At 41.8% G+C, this 22,277-nt stretch overlaps 1 protein-coding gene across 1 annotated transcript; it reads left to right on the plus strand.

Annotated features, from left to right (window-relative positions):
• Positions 1-2,945: 2,945 nt before the first annotated feature.
• CUNH1orf141 (chromosome unknown C1orf141 homolog) lies at positions 2,946-12,014 on the plus strand. Its single transcript, XM_041651148.1, is given in 4 exon segments — positions 2,946-3,078; positions 7,240-7,309; positions 8,654-8,843; positions 11,244-12,014. Coding segments are annotated over 4 exon segments (969 nt in total). The 3' UTR covers positions 11,820-12,014.
• Positions 12,015-22,277: the final 10,263 nt, after the last annotated feature.

Below are 22,277 nucleotides of genomic sequence, written 5' to 3' on the forward strand. Positions count from 1 at the left end.
TTTCCAGGTCCTGGCTATTACAAATAATGCTGCTATGAACATAGTTGAACAAATGCTCTTGTAATGTGATTGAGCATCTTTTGGATATGTTCCCAAGAGTGGAACTGCTGGATCCTGAGGTAGGTAGATTCCCAGTTTTCTGAGGAACTGCCACACTGATTTCCAAAGTGGTTGCACAAGTTTGCATTCCCACCAACAATGGATGAGTGTTCCCCTTGCTCCACAATCTCTCCAGCATAAGTTATCATTAGTGTTTTTGATCTTAGCCATTCTGACATGTGTAAGATGGTATCTCAAGGTTGTTTGGATTTGCATTTCCCTGATAGCTAAGGACAAAGAACATTTCCTTAAGTATCTTTTGGCCATTTGAAATTCTTCTGTTGAGAATTCTCTGTTTAGTTCAGTACATCACTTTTTAATTGGGTTATTTAGAATTTTAATTTCTATTTTTCTTGAGTTCTTTATATATTTTAGAGATCAATCCTTTGTCTGATGTGGAGTTGATGAAGATTTTTTCCCGTTCAGTAGGCTGCTTTTTTGTCTTATTGACTGTGTCCTTTGCTTTACAGAAGCTTCTCAGTTTCAGGAGGTCCCACTTATTTATTGATGCTCTTATTGTCTGTGCTACTGGGGTTATATTTAGGAAGTGGTCTCCTGTGCCTATGCATTGAAGGCTACTTCCCACTTTCTCCTCTATTAGGTTCAGTGTGGTCGGATTTATATTGAGGTATTTAATCCATCTGGACTTGAATTTTGTGCATGGTGACAGATATTGATCTATTTTCATTCTTCCACAGGTTGACATCCAGTTATGCCAGCACCATTTGTTGAAGATGCTTTCTTTCTTCCATTGTATCTTTTTTGCTTCTTTGTCAAAAATCAGGTGTTCATGGATGTGTGGGTTAATATCCAGGTCTTCAATTTGATTCCATTGGTCAACATCTCTGTTTTTATGCCAATACCAAGCTGTTTTCATTACTGTAGCTCTGTAATAGAGCTTGAAGTCAGGGATGGTGATGCCTCCAGCAGTGCCTTTATTGTACAGGGTTGTTTTGGCTATCCTGGGTTTCTTGTTTTTCCATATAAAGTTGAGTTTTGTTCTTTCAAGGTCTGTGAAGAATTGTGTTGGGATTTTAATGGGGATTGCATTGAATCTATAGATTGCCTCTGGGGCAAAGAACCTGAGGGGACAGATTTGATGGAGACATCCCATTTCCCGTTGAGTGTTCTGAGGTCTCTCACTCTGCACACCGTCCAGTTGTGGGTCTCTGTGTTCATTCTCATCTACTGCAGGAGGAAGCTTGTCTGACCATGGCTGAGCAAGGTGCTGACCTATGAATATAGCAGTAGGTCATTGGGAGCCATTTTATTACTGCATTTCTTTAGCAGAACAATGGGATTTGTCTCTCCCCATCCCCCAGCTACCTAATCTCAGGTTTTAGCCACTAGGTGGCATTAGGTATGGGTTCCATCTCATGGAGCAGCCTAAAATACAAGCAGATAGTGGTTGGTTGCTCCCACAGCTTTTGTGTCACTAATGCACCAATGTATCATGTGATCAGGTCACTATTGAGGATGAAAGAGCTTAGAGTAGCGTGGTGTTTACCTTTCTTCTCGGGAAGCATGCAGAATACCTTCCAGTGCGGTAAACACTATTCAGTGGGGGTGAAGTCTCTTGTTAGGTACCAGTGCAACCTCTTCATGTCCAATGAGTTATGTATGTTAAGTGTTGTCTTCAGCAATAAGGTCTTACCAGCAAGATGGGGCATTAAGGAGATTTTAATTTTACTAAAGTGATAACTAAGAATATTGAACACCCTTTTCAAATATTTATTGGCCACTTATATTTCTGTTTTTGAATATCTTGGTGTTTACTCTGGTCATTTATGAATTTTATACATCAGATCCCTGTCTGATGTATAGTTAGCAAATATTTCTTTCCATTCTGAAGATCACCTCTTCACTCTGGACAGTTTGCTGTGCAGAAACATTTTAAGTAAGCTCATACATCGATCATTGAGAGTACCTTCTGTGTGCTCGATTTCTTTCCAGAAAAACCTTCTCTGTGCCTTTAACTCGAAGTATGTTTTGCTCTTGTCTCATGATGTTCATACATGTGGTGTTCATGTGTGTGATATATGCACATGTTTGGAGGGTTCTAAGCATCTGTGTCCAAATGGGCAGAGGCCAGAGAAGGATGTGCAGTGCCCTGCACTCTCGCTCCACCTTCTTGTCCTCTTCTCTGTTGGTCCCACTCTGTGTGGATTTTTCTGTTAAAACAGAGCTGGCTGCTTTCCTGGGTTTGAACTTCACTTACATTTAGAAAAACGTTTATTATGAATTTAAAATCCAAGTTTCATTGGAAGGGAATATAGTAATTTATAAACAAGGGAAATAGTCATTAGTAAACACAAACCTCAGCAAATCTTTTCAGTTCCCTGGAGTTTTTTTTTCCCCCTTATTCATAAAATGTGATGAAAAAAACATTCACTTTAGGGGATTGCATAAAATACCAATTTGAAAGGACTCAGCTCTGAAGTGTAAGCTCAATGGTGAAACACCTGCCTAGCATCCATGAAGCCCTAGTTTAATGGCCAGCATTGAAAAACAGCTAGTATTTTAAGAACAAAATAGTTGGTAGTTATCCTAGCTTGATATTCCAAATGTAAAGAATTGAGGATGGGAGCTGTAACTGGCACACACAGTTCCCTAATTTTGATTCTCACCATACTATAAACCAGCTGTGCTGGCCCATACCTGTAATCTGAGTACTCGAGAGCTGAAGTCGGGAGAATCAAAATAGCTTAAAGTCAGCCTGGAGTTCATAAGACTCTGGTTCCAAAAATAAGACAAACAAATAACCTGAATGATAAAGCGCCATGCAGAAAGAAAATTTCTAAGAGGTTGTCTTTTTTTTTTTTCCTGATCTTTAGGCAGAATATGCAATGCCCTTTCATGTCCTACTGTCTGAGCCGAGGAACCAGTGTAAAAGATCATCAGAGTCTTCAATCCTGTGTCCTACACGCACCAACCAATCCAATGCTAGTAAGAAGGAGAAAGTCTGTACTTGATTTACAAGTACACAAATTACATGTTTATATCAAAAGAGAGAAAAAATAACAGCAGATAATGTACATTATGAACATTAAGAATATATATGACCAAGGAATAGCACCGTTTAGTAGTACAGACATAATATGCCCTTATTTTGTAACATCTATTACTACTAGAAAAACAGGCAAAGTCTGAATTCCTTAGTCCATAGTCTGCTTATTTCAAGTCCATTTACAAATTATCAGCTCCAGTCTGGCACTACTGGCATCCAGCCAGGACAGAACCAAAGACGTCTGCTTCTGGCCATGGACAAGAATTAAAACTGCTTGCTTTTAGGGTCCTTGCTCCCAATATGCCTAACCTGCTTCCATCTCCTATCTTCATCACTGCTTAGAAATCCAAGTTTATAAAAGACTGGTCAGGTAAAATTCTCCCTAGGGAGTACAAAGATAGTCAAAACTTAAACATTTGAAACACACTCATATTTAATGTTGTGTGTACACATATATATGCATGTCCATGCAACCTACTTTCGCATGTTTAGAAATCAGAGGACAACACGAGGGACTTGATTCTTTCCTTTTATCATGTGGGTTCTGGGTATCAAACTCAGGTCATGGGACTTGGCAGCAAGTGCCTTTCCCTTTGGAGCCATCTCACATACCCAAAACATATTATTTGTCATTACACAAACCACAATAGAGGCCTTGTCTCTCGGTCTTTCATGACTCAGCAGAACCAATGGCACCGCACAGCCTCAAAACTGTTTCAAGCTGACAGAGCCTGGCATACATAGAGCCCAACAAAATCAAAACAGATCAGAAAAACCAAGCCAGTCACCAAAGTGGCTCAGACAGACTTAGCTTAATGGAGCCCCAAAACTAAGGTGAAGGCAAAGTCCAGGGTACAAAGATCGGGGAAAATGTATTAAAAGTCAAACTTTCTCAAGTCTAAAACAAAATCCAGTTGTTCATTTCTCTACTTTGTCAAAGAGAAGCCCCCCCCCCAAAAAAAAATCTGCTGCTGGTTGCAGTGGGAATATAAGGAAAACTCCCCAGGAGAAAGTCACGCCAGCCAGCAGCTACGTGGAATCTTTCCTTTTGATCTCTCCTTTCCATCTGTGATTAACTTGTCACTAAACATGCAGAAAGAGAAGATATATCCAGTGTGGCCAGATGGGGAAGAAGAGCAAATAAAGAGGTCTGGTGACTCCGCCCCCACCTGCCAAAAGGCCATCTTTGGAGTCTTGATATAAGCTTTAGTTTTAAATGAATACATTGTCACTAAAATGAAATTACTTAACGACAAGAAAAAGCAGGGTGTCTCACTAACAGTAAGTGTGGTGGTTTAGATGAGAAAGGCCCCCACAGGCTCATATATTTGCCCGCTTATTCCCGTTGATGAACTATTTGGGAAGCATTAGGAAGTGTGGCCTTGGTGAAGGAGGTCTATCACTGGGGTGGACTTTGAGGTTTCAAAAGCCCATGCTAGGCATGCCCGCCTCTGTGTGGGTGGGTCTCTGTCTCTCTGCTTCTCTGTCTGTCTCTGTCTCTCTCTGCTTGTTGCTTCTGGATCAGGATGTAGGACTCTCAGTTACTGGCTACTGTTCCAGAGCCATGCCTGTATGCTTCCTGCTTTGGTCATGAACTAGCCCTCTGGAACTGTAAACAAGCCCCAATTATAGGCTTTCTTTTGTAAGAGCTGCCTTGGTCATGGTGTCTTCACAGCAGTAGAATAGTTGGTACCAAGGATATTGCTGTGACAACCTGAACACACAATTGTTTGTAGGAATATGGAAGACTTTGGGACTTTAGGCTAGAAAAGTAGTTGAATTCTTTAAGCAGGGCTTGATGGGCCATCCTAGTAGGAGCAAGGGAGAAAGTATTACTGAGAGATATATGGATTATGGCAGTCCAGCTCAAGAGGTTTCTAAGGGGAATAATATTGGAGACCATTATTGTGTCATTTTGGCAAAGAATGTGATTACTTTTGCCTTTGTCTAAAATATCTTCTGGAAGCTAAATTGAAGAGTTTTGGACTGATGGCACCAGCAGAGGAGATTTTAAGAGAGCAAATATATTGACTGTATTGTGTGATTATTAGTGATCACTCTTACGTAGATCTACAATGAAAACGTGCAAGCTGGACAAAAAGAAATACAAAATATATGGTTTGAGTAGAAAAAAGAACAGCAGGAAATGTAATACTGGAGCCAGGTCCTATGCTCAAGGAGATGAAAAGTTCAAAGAAAGACCTGATTCAAAAAAGAATAAAGAGAGACATACCCTTACAGCAAACACCACCCAACTAATCCTGCTGCTGTAAAAAGAATCAGCCTGAAGATTTCCCTTGGTCTAGAAACCATCAACAGGTCCAAGTTTATGCAAATGTAAATCCTGGGGGCTGAGTGAGGTGTCCCAGGTTCCAGCCCCAGCAAGCAAAAGAAGTTGGCAGCTTCAGTCAAATGGTTCTGGCTTAAAAATCAAGGGTATAGGGGTGACACAATCTTCCACCACTGTTAAGGAAAGCCACTGAGTCAAGGTGTCTGGCAGGGCAGCCCCTGCATGCTTGGAGGCCCGGAACGGCCATTGCATGGAGCTGCGTGGGTGAAACCTGGATTGCACTGGAGACCCCACGATATTGGAGATGCCAGAGCTGTGAGATACTTGCTGAGGAAAGCTGCAGACTGGCTGTGGAACCAGCTGAAATGAAGGAAGTGTGTCGCAGTCAGCAAAGCTGAAAGGGGTTGGAGATCTGAAGGGCGCTTTGACGTCAGATACGGAGATGCAGAATTTGCAGTTTGCCCTGTTGCTTTCAGTCTTTCTTTGGCCCAGTATTTTCTCATTATGCCCCTTTTCCTCCTTTTTGGAATGGTAATGCCTATTTTATGCCACTGCATCTTGGAAGTATGTGAGCTGCTTTTCAATTTTAATTTTACAGAGGGTTACAGTTAAGAGATTGCCTTGAGTTGCAGAAAAGACTTTGGACTTTTAAGCAGTCTTGAGACTGAAAGATTAAGGGGACTTTTAAGGTTGGACTCTATGCATTTTACATTATGATATGGCTACCAGTCTATGGGAGCCAGGGAGTGGAATGTGGTGGTTTGATTGAGAATGACCACAACATATTTGCATACTAAGTCCCCAGCTGATGAATTGTCTGGACAGATTAGGAGGTATGGCTTTGTTGGAGTTGGTGTGTCACTGGGGGTAGGGTTTGAGGTTTCAAAACCCTACACCAGTACCAGTGTCTCTGCCTGCTGTCTGCAGATCAGGGTGTAAAGCTCTCGGCTTCAGCTCCAACACTATGCCTGTCTGCTCCTGCCATCATTATGGACTAGCCCCCTGAAACTGTAACAAGATCCCCACAACTACATGCTCTCTTTTATGAGTTGTCTTGGTCATGGTGTCTCTTTACAGCAATAGAACAGTGACTAGGACAGTATGTACCTGGGATCATTTAAAGAGGCAATAAAATTTTGGAGTGGCCACGAGATATATCTGGAAGAACTTGGCCTTGAAGACTTCCTCGTGTCAGGTGGTAAGACCTATTTGCTATCTGCTAAAGTGACTTCTCTCCATATTAACATGTTTGAGCTTGGAGATACAGCTCACTTAGTAAAGCATTTGCCTAGCCTGTGTGAAGCCCTGGGTTCCCCTGTGCTGCATAAAATCGAATATGCTTGTGCATATCTGTGATTCTAACACTTGGGGAGTAGAGTTCAATGCTATCCTCGGCTACATAGGGAATTTACGACCAACATTGGCCACATGAGGCCCTGTATCCAAAACATAAAAACAAAACAACAACAACAAAACCTTTTTCTCCACAGAAACTCTCTAGGGTTACTTTTCCGTTTGCAACTGTCTTAGCGGAACACTGAAGCCTTTTCATCTATGGCTCAGTGGTAAGAACACTTCCTGGTTTGATTTTGATTGCCAGCACCCACATCAGACAACTCACAATTATCTGTGACTCCAGTTCCAAGGGGATCTGGTATCTCTGGCCTCCACGGTCACTCACATAACACACACACAAACTCACAAAAAAAGAAGCGTGAGCAAGCTACTACAGATTTTCCATTACATCAGACGTCCTGTTATTTTAAACTATAAGATGCTTCATACAGACATTTTCTAGGTAGCATAATGCTTACATAACTTTTATGAAAATCTGTGATTTCAGATAAAAATGGAAACAGAGCTATGAAGTCCATGTATTCTACAGACCACTCAGCAGATTCTATTAAAGAAGGGTAATTTATCTTTAAAATGTTAATATTACACTGTTCAGTGATGACCCTAGTAAAACAAGTTCTGCCTTGTGTAATACAGAATGATTTTTTTTCCTGGCTTATTACTAACATTTGCTCTCATAGCACCATCAAAGTAGGGGTCCCAGGCTGGTCAGCTAACGGGCACCCCACCTGGACCTGAGCACCATCAAAGTAGGGGTCCCAGGCTGGTCAGCTAATGGGCACCCCACCTGGACCTGAGCACCATCAAAGTAGGGGTCCCAGGCTGGTCAGCTAATGGGCACCCCACCTGGACCTGAGCACCATCAAAGTAGGGGTCCCAGGCTGGTCAGCTAACGGGCACCCCACCTGGACCTGAGCACCATCAAAGTAGGGGTCCCAGGCTGGTCAGCTAACGGGCACCACACCTGGACCTGAGCAGTCAAGTCAAGCACAGAGAATATAACTTTGTTTCTGCAGTAGGCACAAATTTAGTCATACTTCCACATGGAGGTGAAAAAGTGGTTTGTTTTTTGTATAACATCTAGATTCTTCTCATCAATGTCTCTGCACAATGGAGCAAAAGTCCCACTTGCAACTTTGGAGCAATGACAGACAGGCTCTTTGGCCTTAGTTCACCCTTATGTTTCTTGCCAAGACTGTATCTGCAGAGTAGACAGGAGTGAGGGCCTTGATGGATTTTGGGAAAGGGAAAAGAAGGTACTGGACCAGGGGCAGAGCCAGATCCCTCATGCTGCTGACTATCTATCTGTGGGGCATGAGCTCATGGTTGGCTCTCCAGGAAGTTGATCAGGGTGCACTCTGAGGACCCACAGGCAGGACAGGCTTGCTGTCACCTCCTCCATCCTTGCCCTCTGGGAATAAGGCTATCTACTTCCTGTTTGCCAAATGTGTCTTATGGGTCGCCTCAAAAGCCTATAATGGCAAGGCTATTTCCCATGTAAATCAAAGGAGACCAGAGATGCAAACTCTCTTACTGTTTTTGTGCCTGTTCACACTGTTGCATCCTCCTAACTAAACTGCTAAAAAAAAAAAAGAAAAAAAAAAGAAAAAAAAAAAAAACAGCAACGGCTGGGTCCGCCACCTCTTTCTATAGTGCTCTATTCAGTCTCCCCATCCCCAGCATGCTCCCCACTCAAAATCAACAGGTACTTAGGACTTCATCCACTCCTGCTGCTTCTCCCACAAACCAGGCGGGGCTGGGGGAGGGCTTATCAGGTTGATTAATATCAACTGGATCAGGGAGCTGTTGACAGTAACTTCTATAGAGAGTGAGAACTGATAAGTTGAAATTAACACTCCACAAACTGCTTCCTAAACTATGTTTGTTTGTTTTTTTTTCAGGAGAACCGATCATCCACTGGTAAATGATTTTACTGCAAAAGAAAACGAGTCAGTCAGAGATAACCAAGCAAGATCTCCTCGTCCAGTAAAGCAGAACATCTTACTCCCCTTGCACTTTGAGGATGTACTGAAAAATCCCACCATCAAGATAATTGACCTTGGTCCAACAGAGACTGTGCTTTATTCCACGGTAACATCTACTACTATTCAGTAAAAATCAATACCCCAAGCCTCAGGGAAGGCTAGAAAGACAATGTGACTTGAAAACCATCTTGATAGGGTCATCCAAATATAGCCCACTCGGTTTTGTTGAGTCTGTGGTACAGCCACAGGTCATACACACAGTTAACAACTTGGATGATGGAGGGGGGATGCTTTCTAAGAGCTCTATAGTGTCTGCAATCCTAAGTAGACTAGTTTTTCACCCCCACAAACCCTAGCTTTTCAAAGCAACTCCTTCTAAACTGAAGACTCTTAGAGGTGATCTGATTGGCAGAGCCTAAGTCCCATACTCTAATTCCAGGGAGGCTGGTGAAAATAGTTTCTATCTGACCACCCATGGGCTTCCAGCAGCAATTCTCAACCTGTGGGCTGTGACTCTTTTGGGGTCGTATATCAGATAGCCTGCATATCAAATGTTGACATGATGATTCATAACAAGAGCAAAATTACAGTTATGAAGTAGCAATGACATAATGCTATGGCTGGGGGGGGGGAGTCACCACAACATGAGGAACTGCATTAAAGAGTTGCAGCATTGGGAAAGTTGAGAACTGAATACTAATGTAATAAATCAGTATGGTAATGAATTAGTATATAATAAATGTATTGTATGGTGGGAATTCCCTACAGTGCTGGATAAACTAAAACTAACGCAAAGGGCACAATTGTGGCTAGTTGGTAAGATTTTTATCACCAAAGGACAGTAAACTGATTCTCTGGTTATCTTTTGGGGAATTACAGTCATTGCGGTCCATTTCATGCTAAGGAGACTTGGACAGCATCCCTCTAATTTCTGCTTTCGTCCTGGGAAGACCCCCTCCTGGCTTGCTGTCCAGGGCTCATTCCGCTTCCCTGCCCCTGGTTCCTGCCCTGTTTCTGTTTTAGTTTATTCTACCTAGAGAGCTCCCAGCTGTAACCAGCATGAGACACTGACCTACTCAATGGCTAGGGGACCTCAGCTGAGGAATCAGCGGTGACTTCACTCCTTCTGCATGGTGTAACTCTGGGCTCAAGACAGAGCCAATGTCCAAGTGTAATATGGAAGAGAAAAGCTCTGCCTCCGTTGACAGTCCCCTTCCAATCCATCTCCCAGTCCGCACATCCTGTAATGGTACCTAATCAATCCTTTGTGCCGGCATTGCCCACCACCATCCGCTCTCTCTGCCTATCTCTGCACCCCCCCTCCCCCTTGCCCCGTGACTTCTTCTCATCCTAAGTCTTTCTCACCTAAGAAATCAGTAAGCACAGTTGCCTTTCCCAGCGACCAGGTAAAGAGGCAGAGTGCCCCATCCCTAGGATGGCTGCTGATGTGATCTGAATGTCTCTGTTGCCCAAATCTATAAGTTGAGTCATAAGACCTAGTGTAATAGTCACAAGAAGAAAGGTTTTTATGAAGTGATCACACGGCTCTCAGGAATGGGTCTGTATGCTTGCAAAGGACTCCAGGGAACTGATCGGGCTGTTTCTACCTTTGTATCTTCTCCCGGGCAAGGACACTGAGACAGTGCCAACTATAAAGGACAGACCAGGCACCAAACCCATTCCATCTTCGAGTCTGGACTTTGTGCCCTTCAAAGCTGTGAGAATTAAATCTCTATTATTTATTTTTTAATGTAGAAATTATTGACTTAAGATTTGCAAAGCAAATATTAGTAATACGTATATTTTACTAGTTTCCATGGAATTGATTTTTATCTACAGAAAGAATTAAGAACTGTGAAAATTATTTATGCCAATGTGGGGGTAGTAATTTAAAGAATACTTTTTATAGATTTTGCTATTACAATAGTAAAGCATGTTCTACTTTTCTATCTAGCTATTATTTTGGCTACTTTATTCAAATATATACTAAACACTTTTACCAAATACTGTAGTAAGTTCTAAGGTACAATTGTAAATATCCCAATAATAGACAAAATTCAAATTTTTAAAATTAGAATAGCCCATACATGGTCATTTGGGCTTATATTCACTTAAATCTCTTCTCTTTGACTCAACCCATTTTCGGGGGTATATTCCTTTTATTTCTAGAGCATGGACATTTAAGAAATGCCCACAGTGCTCCTTCCTACTAACTTTCTTCTCTCAATTCACAATGCTCCAAGAATTAAGAACTTACTTCTACAAACTCATCTTATTTCAGAAAGAACTTAAGAAGGCCAAGGCTTCAGATTTTGAGAAGGAAGTGTGTCAAAGAAAAGCACCTTTTTAAATGTATTTGAATGATATTCTTGTTGATGTCATGTACCTCAACAGAGTTATTTAAAATATTTTACAAATTTATTTTCATGTTTAAAATACATATATAGCCTTGCCTCAATAGGCTCATGACTCAGTGTTTTGATTTTGTTTTTGTTTTTCTATACAGAAAGAAAGTCACACAAATCCGATAATTTTCCATGACAAAGCGTATATAATGAAGCTGTTCCTGACGAAAAGGTTCATTCCCTATCTTATGACGCATGCAACAAAGAATGTTGTTCTAGAAAAAAACTGTGAAATGTTTAAAGCTATGTTTTATGAGAAACCCAGTGCTGTTTCTAAGCCTCAAAAAACTAAAGCTGTAGTACATTACAAAGATCTGCACGTCTTCTCCACGGAACGGGTGCACAAGAGTATAAAGGAGAAACGAAAGAAGAAGCATGACAGTCTGGCTTCCAAAAAGAGACCTCCGGACACACTTTATAATTTATCCCGAACCTTTTCTATCTTAACCAAAAAAATTGTGGGTTCCTTTGATAAAGATGCTCTTGAAGAAAAGAGCGCTAAGACAGGTGGATTTCAAAGACAGTTTTCCAAAGTAAGACCACCACGCACACGCAAATTCACTACCTTACCTATTAAGTATGACTTGAAGCCTCTGGAGAATATACTTGAAATACGTAAACTAAACAACATAAGCCCACTAGACGACCTGCTAAGCTGGAAAGTCAATGGCTCATGAAGAATCGTTTATGCTGCAATATTTCAAAACAAGAACCAAGTTCCAAGATCACAGAAATTCTTAACTGATTATTAGTGTTCTGATGGATGAAGTACACAAATCGGCAGTGGTCTGTTTAGGATCAGTCAACATCGTTAGCTAACATAGGATGGAATTAGAGAATTAGCAACAAGAGAGATTCATTTATGACTTAGTTTTTGTTGTCAGCCTAGCTTTTAATGGTTGAGCCATTTCTCGCTCATGGATTATTTCAATTAGACTTATCAGACATCCCTGTTGGCTATAAGACATTCTCATTCGGTACCAGCTACGGCATGGATTGATGAAACAGTTGCTGTAGGAAGTCAAAAAACATCAACAAACAAGTGATTGATTGTCAAGACAGATGTAACATTAATTTGCAGAATATGAAGTCAATTGTAGGTCAGCATCTTAGAGACTCAGGGGGAAACAGTGCCACATAAGGAGTGTATGTGATTAAAAAATTTCATAAAACCCGCTAGCGCTGTTTGGAACACCATTACTGCATCGTGTTTTCCAAGCATTACAGGGGCTTCCTTTTGGAGTTGTGGAATAACTTAAACGAGAAAGGTCCATCCATGAGGCAATTGTGGCAGCAGATTCTGTCACCTGTTGCGTCATCTAAAACACATTGTTTCATGGGACTTTTGCTCTTCCTTGTTGACTCAAACAGCATAAAGACAGAACTCGTCTTGAACTAAATTACTCCCAAGTTCATTTGGAGTACATTTCCTTGGGGGCCCCAAGTACTTCTCACTCAGAAACAGTCTTCAAAGGCAAATGGCTAGGCTTTAGACTACAACACATTTCTAGAATGCAGAAAATCCTTTGTTCAAGTCTCAGCATGCAAAAAAAAAAAAAAAAAGCTGGTAGTGATAAATTCTAAGGTCAACCCACAAAAGACTGTTTAACTTATAACTGTATCACATAGAATTGGAAGTGAAAATAAGTAATAATTTATATTTCCAATAACTAAAAGGAAACACTAGGTAAGAGAAGAATCTGCCAGTGTTGATTAGAACTGGAGGACAAGCAGGTCAGATCAGAAGCATCCCATTAACAAGTTGGAGGGCAGTGGCTCAGCTGCAGACCAGGCAGAGCAGGAACCTGGGTACCAAGGCCCTCAAGTCATCTTTTTCACACCCACCCCTCCCTCACTCTTTCTCACTGTCTCCATTACGCCAATCTTCTTGGCTTTCCAGTTTGCTATAAAGCAGAATACTCTCCCCCCACACACACACTTTCACCAACCCCCATGCTGGGTCAGAAGAGAAAACAAACTCTTTGAAAGCACCAACGAGAAAATCAATAAACAGAACATATACCTAGTAAGGGCACAATGTGCATACTCAGCATGAGAAAACGGCATGTAGGACTTAGGGCAGATAGGAATGACCGTGTGAAAGTACCTAAGTCTCAATTTACTGTGTTCTCACTCAAGTTGGGGTTTAAGACAAGATTGTCTCCAGATCAACTAAAGCAATGCCTAGTATCTTGAGCATGGTAGGATTTGATAACATTCTTTCTATCCCACTTTCCCTTAAGCTAGTTCATAACATTTTTTTCTAAGTTAAATGCTAAACCTAACTATAGTATTCAGACTTTAGGCTAAAGAACTGAGTGGGGATGGGGAGCGAGTAGCTAGTCTTTTTGGTAGTTCCTATGGGTGTATGTGGGCTGTATCCTTTAGAAAGACACTAAACACTGACCATGTAACTCATTCTAGATCTCTGACCTAGCATGAAGAAGGCCTAGGTTCAATATCAGTACTGAGGGAGAAAAAGCCTGGCATAAGTTCAAAACCATATCTTGCATATCATCATAGAACCTTCATCTGGTGATGGATGGAGATAGAGACAGAGACCCACACTGGAGCACTAGACTGAGCTCCCAAGGTCCCAATGAGGAGCAGAAGGAGGGAGAACATGAGCAAAGAAGTCGGGACCACGAGGGGTGCACCCACCCACTGAGACAGTGGAGCTGATCTACTGGGAGCTCACCAAGGCCAGCTGGACTGTGACCGAAAAACCATGGGATAAAACCTGTCTCTCTGAACATGGCGAACAATGAGGGCTGATGAGACGCCAAGGACAATGGCACGGGGTTTTGATCCTACTTAATGTGCTGGCTTTGTGGGAGCCTAGCCAGTTTGGATGTTCACCTTCCTAGATATGGACGGAGGGGGGCGGACCTAGGACTTACCACAGGGCAGGGAACCCAGACTGCTCTGTGGACTGGAGAGGGAGTGGGAGAGGAGTGGGGGGAGGGGGAGAAGGGTGGGAGGAGGGGGAGAAGGGTGGGAGGAGGGGGAGGGAAATGGGAGGCTGGGAGGAGGTGGAAACTTGTTTTTTGTTTATGTTTTTTTCTCCTTTTCTCAATAAAAAAAAATTTAAAAAAAAAACCGTATTTGTTTTCCGTTGCTGTGAGAAAGCACCATGCTCACCCTACTTAAATTTCTAGTGCTGATAAACACACACGTCCAAAAGCAACTAAGGAAACAATGGGTTTATTTCAGCTTATTGTGGTAGTCCACCATGGAGGATGTCAAGGCAGGATCTCAAGCAGGCACCTGCAGATGGGAACTGAAGCAGAGACCATAGAGGGACATGACTTGTTCCTAATGGCCTGTTCAGCTTTCTTTCTTACCCAGCCCAGGACCACCTGCCCAGGGATGTCACCATTCACCATGGGCTGGGCCCTCCCACATCACTCATTAATCAAGAAAACTGGCCCCATAGACTTGCCAAGAGGGCAACTTAAGGGAGGCATTTTCTCCATAGAAGTTCCTCTTTCCCAGTGACCCTGGCTTATGTATGGTTGATAAACATATCTAATAAGGACAATAACTAAGAACAAGTTATGGAAAAGTTAAATTGGGTTTATGGCTCCAGAGGAATAAGAGTCCATCATGGCAAGAAGCCATGACAGCAAGTGGCAGGCATGGAGGTAGGAACAGGAAGCTAAGAACTCAGACCTTTAACCACTACAAGCAGTAAGCTGAGAGAGCAAACTAGAAACAGGCAAGGCTTTTTACTGTTAAAGCCTATCCCCAGTGACATATTTGCCCCAATAAGGGGGAACAAGGTCACAATGCCTAAGCCTCCTCAATCAAAGGCACTGACTGTGGAGCAAATGTTCAAATGCCCAAGACTAAGGGAGGCACCTCCTATCCAAACCACTATGCATATAGTGAGTAGGAGGCCAGTCCAGAATACATCAGAAGAGACTTTCTAACATCCCTGTCCTCTAAAAAAAGAAGGTCTTAAACATAAGAATGACATTTTTGCATGTATGTGGATGTACTCCTTTAATCCTAGCCCTTGGTAGGCTAAGGCAGGATCATCATGAGTTCAAAACCAGCCTGGGCTGCAGAGTAAGATCAGAGCTCAAAAATTGTTGCAAGTTATTTGGTTACACTATAAAGGTGTCTCTCTGCCTAAGGCTCCTTCTGATTGGTTTAATAAAGAGCTAAATGGCCAATAGCTTGGCAGGAAAAAATAGGCTGGACTTCCAGGTAGAAAGAGAAAAACTGGGAGGAGGAATCTAGGCACATGATTTTGACAGAAGACTCAGAGCAAGTTGGGTGTGGTGTACTAAGAAGAGGCAATTGAGACACGTGGCAGAACATAGATGAAAAAAATATGAATTAATTAAATTAAGAGCTAGCTGGAAAAAAGCCTTGACTTTAGGGTCAAACTTTCATAATAATAAGTCTCAGAGACATTATTTACTGACTGGTGGTTCAAAGATAGTCCAACAAGAAAACTTGCTACAAAAAAACAAAAACAAAAAATGCAAACATATTTCCTCGAGTGGTGTAGGAGGTTCTTCTGTCTTTGTGCTTCTTTCATTGGTTAATGAACAAAGAAACTGCCTTGGCCTGATAAGGGCAGAACTTAGCTAGGTGGAGAAGACAGAACTGAATTCTGGGAGGAAGAAAGCAGAGCCAGAGAGCTGCCATGGAGCCGCCAGAGTCAGACATGCTGAATCTTTCCCAGTAAGCCACTGGCATGTGGTGATACACAGATTAATAGAAATTGGTTAAATTAAGATTTAAGAATTAGCCAATAAGAAACTAGAGCTAATGGGCCAAGCAGTGTTTTAATGAATACAGTTTCTGTGTGGTTATTTCAGGTGTAAGCTAGCCTGGTGGCTGGGACAAACAAGTGGCCTCTCCCTTGCAACACTCGAGAACTCAGTTAAAGAAGCTTCCTATCTGGGAGCACTGGGTACTGAGAAGGTGGAACTTAAATCCTGCCCCATTCTCTTCTATGTTCATTTGAAATCTGTCATCTTTTAAGTCAACAGCTGCAGGGTATGTCATGCAGAGTTGGCTTCTTATTCTCATTCTAAGATCTGAGCATGGCCTGCAAGGGAAGCCTGCATTGAAGGCGATGGTATGGGCTGGCTGGTGTCGGGATGGCTGGTGCTGTGGTTTGTGAGTCACTCTCATGGAAGCTGCATTCATTTCCACAGAAAAAAATCCTGATCTCATTGAGTCCCAGGAGAACTTAAAGGGAACACTAAGCCTATAAGAAAAATTTCCTTCAGATACCTCATCAATGGACTTATTTGCCTATTTCTTTATTTTAAATGTATTATTATGGCTAATATTATTACTATTACGTGTGTGTGTTCGTGAGTGCCTGGGTGGTACATACATGCTGTGGAGCATGTGTAGAGATCAGAGGAAACTTTCTGAGGTCCATTATCTCTTCCCACTTTAACTTGCCTTCTGGGGGGTCAGACTCAGGTAAGTAGGGTAGTGTGACTAGATTTTACCTGCTCAACCATCTCACCAGTCCCAGCTTACTTCTTTTAATTAAACAAGCAAGAGACTGTTAGCCTCAGGCTTTCTTCATAGTTTTAGTTCCTACCTAATAAATGATAGGTTGGCTTAGTATATAAATAAACCACAGCCTACTTGGGAAATACAATGTGTCCGAGTTTTAGCCAGTCATAAGCAGCCAAATTTAAGCAATCACAAATATACAACTTACAGTAACATACCCAAATCAGGCAAAGGGCCCACAACACCATGGCCCCCAAAGACAGATGCCTACTTGTAGCCAATCATGTGGGCTCTCTATCTCATGTCTTCATCCTATAATAATCCACTGCTCACAGTGCCAAGTAAAACTACCTGAGCCCTTTCTGGCTCTGAGAGCTGCCAAATTCATAAGTTACCATATGGTCAAAGAAGCTAAGTTAAATCCAATTTGTCTACACTTTTTCTAACATTTCTGCAGCACCAGCTAACAGTAGGCAAGACCTTCATCTTATTCACCTACGCCCCTGTGGTCATTAAGGACTATGACAAGGAGATCTAGGTTTCCCTAAACCACCTAAGAAAATAACATCCCATCTTGACACATCATGATCTTGGCTTAGGTGTAAAATAATGATCAGGTTATGTTTTCAGTCTTTTGGATGTCAAATTCATACAATTGCCCAACATGGCCTAAGAAAAACAAAAAAGACATAGAATTGAAACAGCCTCTTAAAAATGGGGGGTGGGGCACAAATCCCTGGGATAGGAGGCAGTGATAAGGATAGCCCTGACTAGCCATGTATTAATAATGTCTGAGATGTTGTGGGATACCCCTCTATATGCTGTGATTACCATTGATTAATAAACTGCTTTGTACCTATAGCAGGGCAGAACAGAGGTAGGTGGGGAAAACTAAATTGAATGCTGGGAGGAAGGAGGTGGAGTCAGAGAAGCCATGGAGACACTAGAGGGGAAAGACATGAACTGCCAGCTAGAACCTTGGTGGTAGACCATGAGCCTCATGATAGAATATAAAATAATGGAAATGGGTTAAATTAAGATGTAAGAGCTAGCCAATAAAAAATTAGAGCTAATGAGCCAACTAGTAATTTAATACAGTTTCTGTGTGGTTATTTGGGGAGTCTGGGCAGCAAGGAAATGAATAAGCGCCTCATACAACAAATTGGTGCCCAACATAGATAATAGTCTTGAAAAAAAGCTAAACAAAGATTAGATTCAGAGTTCTTGTTTAAAAAAAGGGGGGGGGGTTGCTGTGGGACAATGGTCTTGTATTGTTTTAATAAAATGTTGATTGGCCAGTAGCCAGGTAGGAAGTATAGGTGGGGCCACCAGGCAGGAAGTAGAGGCAGGGCGATGAGAACAGGAGAATTCTGGGAAGAGGAAAAGATCAGTTTGCAGTCGTCATCCAGACACAGAGGAAACAAGATGAGAATACCTCACTGATAAAAGTTGCCAAGTCATGTGACTAACACAGACAAGAATTATGGGTTAAGATGTAAGATATAAGAGTTACTAGGAAGCCTGAGCTAATAGGCCAACCAGTTTATAATTAATGTAGACTTCTGTGTGTTTCTTTGGGACTGAATGGCTGTGGGACCAGGTGGGACAGAAATCTCAGTCAACACTGAGAGAACAGTTTGAAGGGGGGAAAATTTACTTCAGCATGTGGTTTCAAAGGACCCTGTTCATGGTCACTTGGCCTCATGCTGTTGAGCAGGAGTGTGTGGCAAAGAAACCAAAAGTAGAAGTTTGGGATAAGATAAAGTCCCAAGGACCCATCTCTCTGCTAATTTTTCCAAATAGGCTTCATCTCATAAAGTTTCTACAACCTCTTCCACCAGTTAGGGAGCAAGTCTTTAAAACATTAACCTGTTAAGGACATTAATAAAATACATATAATGCAAACTGTAAGATATCATAAATGATGATTGCACAAAAAAGGTGATAAAATTTTCCTCATTTCTTATTTTGCTAATCCCTTCCAGCTCATCCCCATTCCTAAGTGTCAGCCCCCAATACCTAGAAACACATTCTACCCAGAACCCCCAGTGGCCATGCCTGGCAGGATCTCAGAGGCATTCTATACTAAGCAACACACAGCTGTAACGGCGTAAACAAATGCAGACAGATTGTAAAAAAATATATATAGCTTTAATGGAGAAATAGACTTACAGAACCACCGTTCCAGTGGAGACCAGGAAAGCAGAGGTGAGGTTGGCAAGCAAGCTCATTTATAGGTAAACATTAGCCCGAAGCGAACACGCCCCCTACACACAGCCACCACATTCTCCTAAGAAACAGAGAGAGCAACAGAAAGCAAGGAATTCCCACCAACAAAGAAAAGATCAAATATCAGCACCTAGAATTACAATCATCCCAAATACAGATATCTAGATGCCAGCATAAAAACACAAACAATAGGACAATACATCTCCACTGGCGCTCAGCAGCCCTACTTCAACTGGCCCTGAAAAATGCAGCATAGCTGAAACACAAGAAAAGCACTTCAAAATAGTCCTTATGAGTATAATAGAGGTCCTTATATAGGAAATTAATACACACACATTAAGGAAATTGATGGAATAGAGAAAGGAGAAGAAACTCAGGTCAAAGGCAAAGAAAATATTTTCAACAAAATCACTGGAGAAAATGTCCTTATCCTAAAGAATGAGGTACCTTTCATGGTTACAAAAAACAAAACAAAACAAAACAAAAAAAAAAACACAACATCTTGAAATTTGCAGGCAAATGGATGGATTTAGAAAACATCATATTGAGTGAGGTAACCCAGATCCAGAATGAAAAATATCACATGTACTCATTCATAAATGGCTTTTAGGCATAAAGCAAGGAGCAAACAGCCTACAATTCGCAATCCCAGAGAACCTAGACAACAATGAGGACCCTTAAAGAGATATACATGGATATAATGTACATGGGAAGTAGAAAAAGACAAGATCTCCTGAGTAAATTGGGAGCATGGGGACCATGGGAGACGGTAGAAGGGGAGGGGAGAGAAAGGGAGGAGAAATAAACCACTCAAGGGCAGGCCATATCCCAGAAGTAGATGGCCAACAAAAAGAACTAAGCAGCATCTTTGGAGGTTCTTGTTGTCTAATGTTGAGTCAGTGCTTTAAACACACACACATACACAAACCAAACAAAAACAAAATAAAAACCAAAAACCTTATAGGTCCTTTATATGTATAGTATGGTCTCAGGTTTGGGGTTTGTATGGAATTCCTGTGTGTGCAAATGTTGCCTCTGCATCTATATGTGTTTCTTGTGCTTTTTCTTTGGCTCTTTTTTTCTGTTTTGTCCTATTCTGATTTGTTTTGTTTTATCTTAGTATTACTCCTTAGATGCCTGTTTGTTTTCTAAGGCAGAAAGGGTGTGGCTCTGGATGGAAAGGGAGGTGCAGAGGAAGTGGGAGGAGTAGGGGGAGGGATAGCTGTCATCAGAATATATTGTATGAAAAAAATCTATCTTCGATAAAGGAAAAAACAGGGCTGGAGAGATGACTCAGAGATGACTCAGAGGTTAAGAGCACTGACTGTTCTTTCAGAGGTCCTGAGTTCAATTCCCAGCAACTGCATGGTGGCTCATGGCCATCTATAATGAGATCTGGTGCCCTCTTCTGGCATTCAGGCATACATGTAGGCAAAACACTAAATAAATAAATAGATAGACAGATAAATAAATAAATAGATAGATAGATAAAGGAAAAAAACAAAATTATTCTATCAGTTTTATTTAACCCACCTTTTAATAAAGAGAGAGGTTGGAATTAGTTTGAAAGAGAATACAAACACTGACTTATATAGTCCAAAGAACACTGAACTGAACATGTTAACACAAGTCAGAGAAGAAAGACCCTGTAAGGCTATAAGGTGACACTCTGAAGTTATGTTTTCTACCCAGGAAAACCAGTGTCTCTATAAGTGAATTTCTTTTGCATTATCACTAGTTTTCGACAAGCTAAACTCCCCTGAATACTCCAAGGTGCACGTTCCTACTGGTTTCATGGGTGCAGCCTTAATCCGGTAGTCTATTTATTCCATGGAAAGGACACAACTCTCTTTTCTAAGCCTTGGCAATGTTTTGTTTCTGCTTTGTTCAGTTTTTCACGCCTCTCTTCTGCCTGGAGGCCTTTCAGATATTTAAAGACCAGCAGCAGCTCGGTTTTCTCCTGGAGTCAGGTGCCCAGATCGGCTGCAGGTGTGATAGGAACAGGAGGGTTTTTTATTTCAGTAACAAAGGGGAGAATTAAACTTGGGTATCCTTAAAGCCTGGGGGACAATATTTACTGTAAATCCTATTTACTGCCTAAGTCACTCTGAAGAAAACTTTTATTGTGAATTTTCTCTGCTAAGAAGAAGAGGTGGGGCAGGTGGGGCAATACACATATACATCTACAACTACAGCAATAAGCTGGCAAGAATAAAATAAAGGGGGGCACTCAGACAAGTAGTACGCAAGGGTAGGTTCTGGTGCAACACCGTGTCAACATTACTCTAGACATAAGTTCATTTGGCCCAAATACTACACTTTTGTATGATCCTTACATTTAAAATCAGAATAAGGACAGAGATTTTTCAGGCACGAGCTATCTGCATTTAGGGGCTCGAATTGGTATCTGCTTTATTACCTGTACTGTTCAGTCTATGGGCTCAGAGGATGTGCTGGACAGACCTGGACCAAGCATTCAGAGTCACAAGCAGGCTAGGGAACCCATGGACTTCGTGACATGCCCTCCCAGCCAGATTTCCTGCTGATAGGAGGTTTTACCCTGCCTACTCCAGATCCCCATCGGGAGTCATTAAGCTCACTCCTTCCAGCCAAGCCAGACAAGGGCAAAGCACCACACAGAAAAGCCACACCTTTCCTGTGCTTGTTGACACTCTCAATTTTAAAAGCATTGTTCAAATAGCAAATCTATATGAAGTTTGTTTCGTGACTTTAAGGTAGGCTGTTCCAGAAGGTCACTGACATGAGCTCACAGCAAAACCAGAAACTGGTAAGAGAGATGTGACCATGAAAAACAGGCCTAAAAAGGGACTGGAGAGAAATGCCTCAGGCTTAGCAGCACTTGGTGCTGATTTCCAGAACCCATATAGTGGCTCACAACCCTCTGTAACTCCAGTCCCAAGGGATCCCTTCTCTGGCCTCCCAGGACACCAGGCATGCACACGGTGTGCAGACATACATGCAGCCAAGCACAATGCATATAAAAGAATAAATAAATTTTTAATAAAAGAGACCTAAATATAGGAAGAGTCAAGGAAAGGAGGAAGTGTGGGGAAAACACGTGAGTTACACTTAGAAAATATGGAATTGGTTTTCTTTGATGGAGAAACAGCATGGCTGACAGCAATGTTTTCATTTTAAAAAGTGATTTAACTACAGAGATCTGGGGCTGGGGAGATGGTCCATCTGTTAAGAACACTTGTTGCTTTTGCAGAGGACTGGATTATGGCTTCCAGAACTCACATCAGGGGGCTCGCAGCTACTTGTAACTCCAGCTCCATGGGTGTCTGCATACACGTGCTCATCCAAACACATGCATACGCATAAGTAGAAATAAATTTTAAATAGCAATAATTACAAAGATTTTTCTGGCAGTAATTCAACCCAGAAAGGTCTAA

The sequence above is a fragment of the Microtus oregoni genome, unplaced genomic scaffold (genome assembly GCF_018167655.1).
Source record: "Microtus oregoni isolate MIOR12 unplaced genomic scaffold, Mior012 000005F_ref0000423, whole genome shotgun sequence".
In the NCBI taxonomy this organism is placed as follows: domain Eukaryota; kingdom Metazoa; phylum Chordata; class Mammalia; order Rodentia; family Cricetidae; genus Microtus; species Microtus oregoni.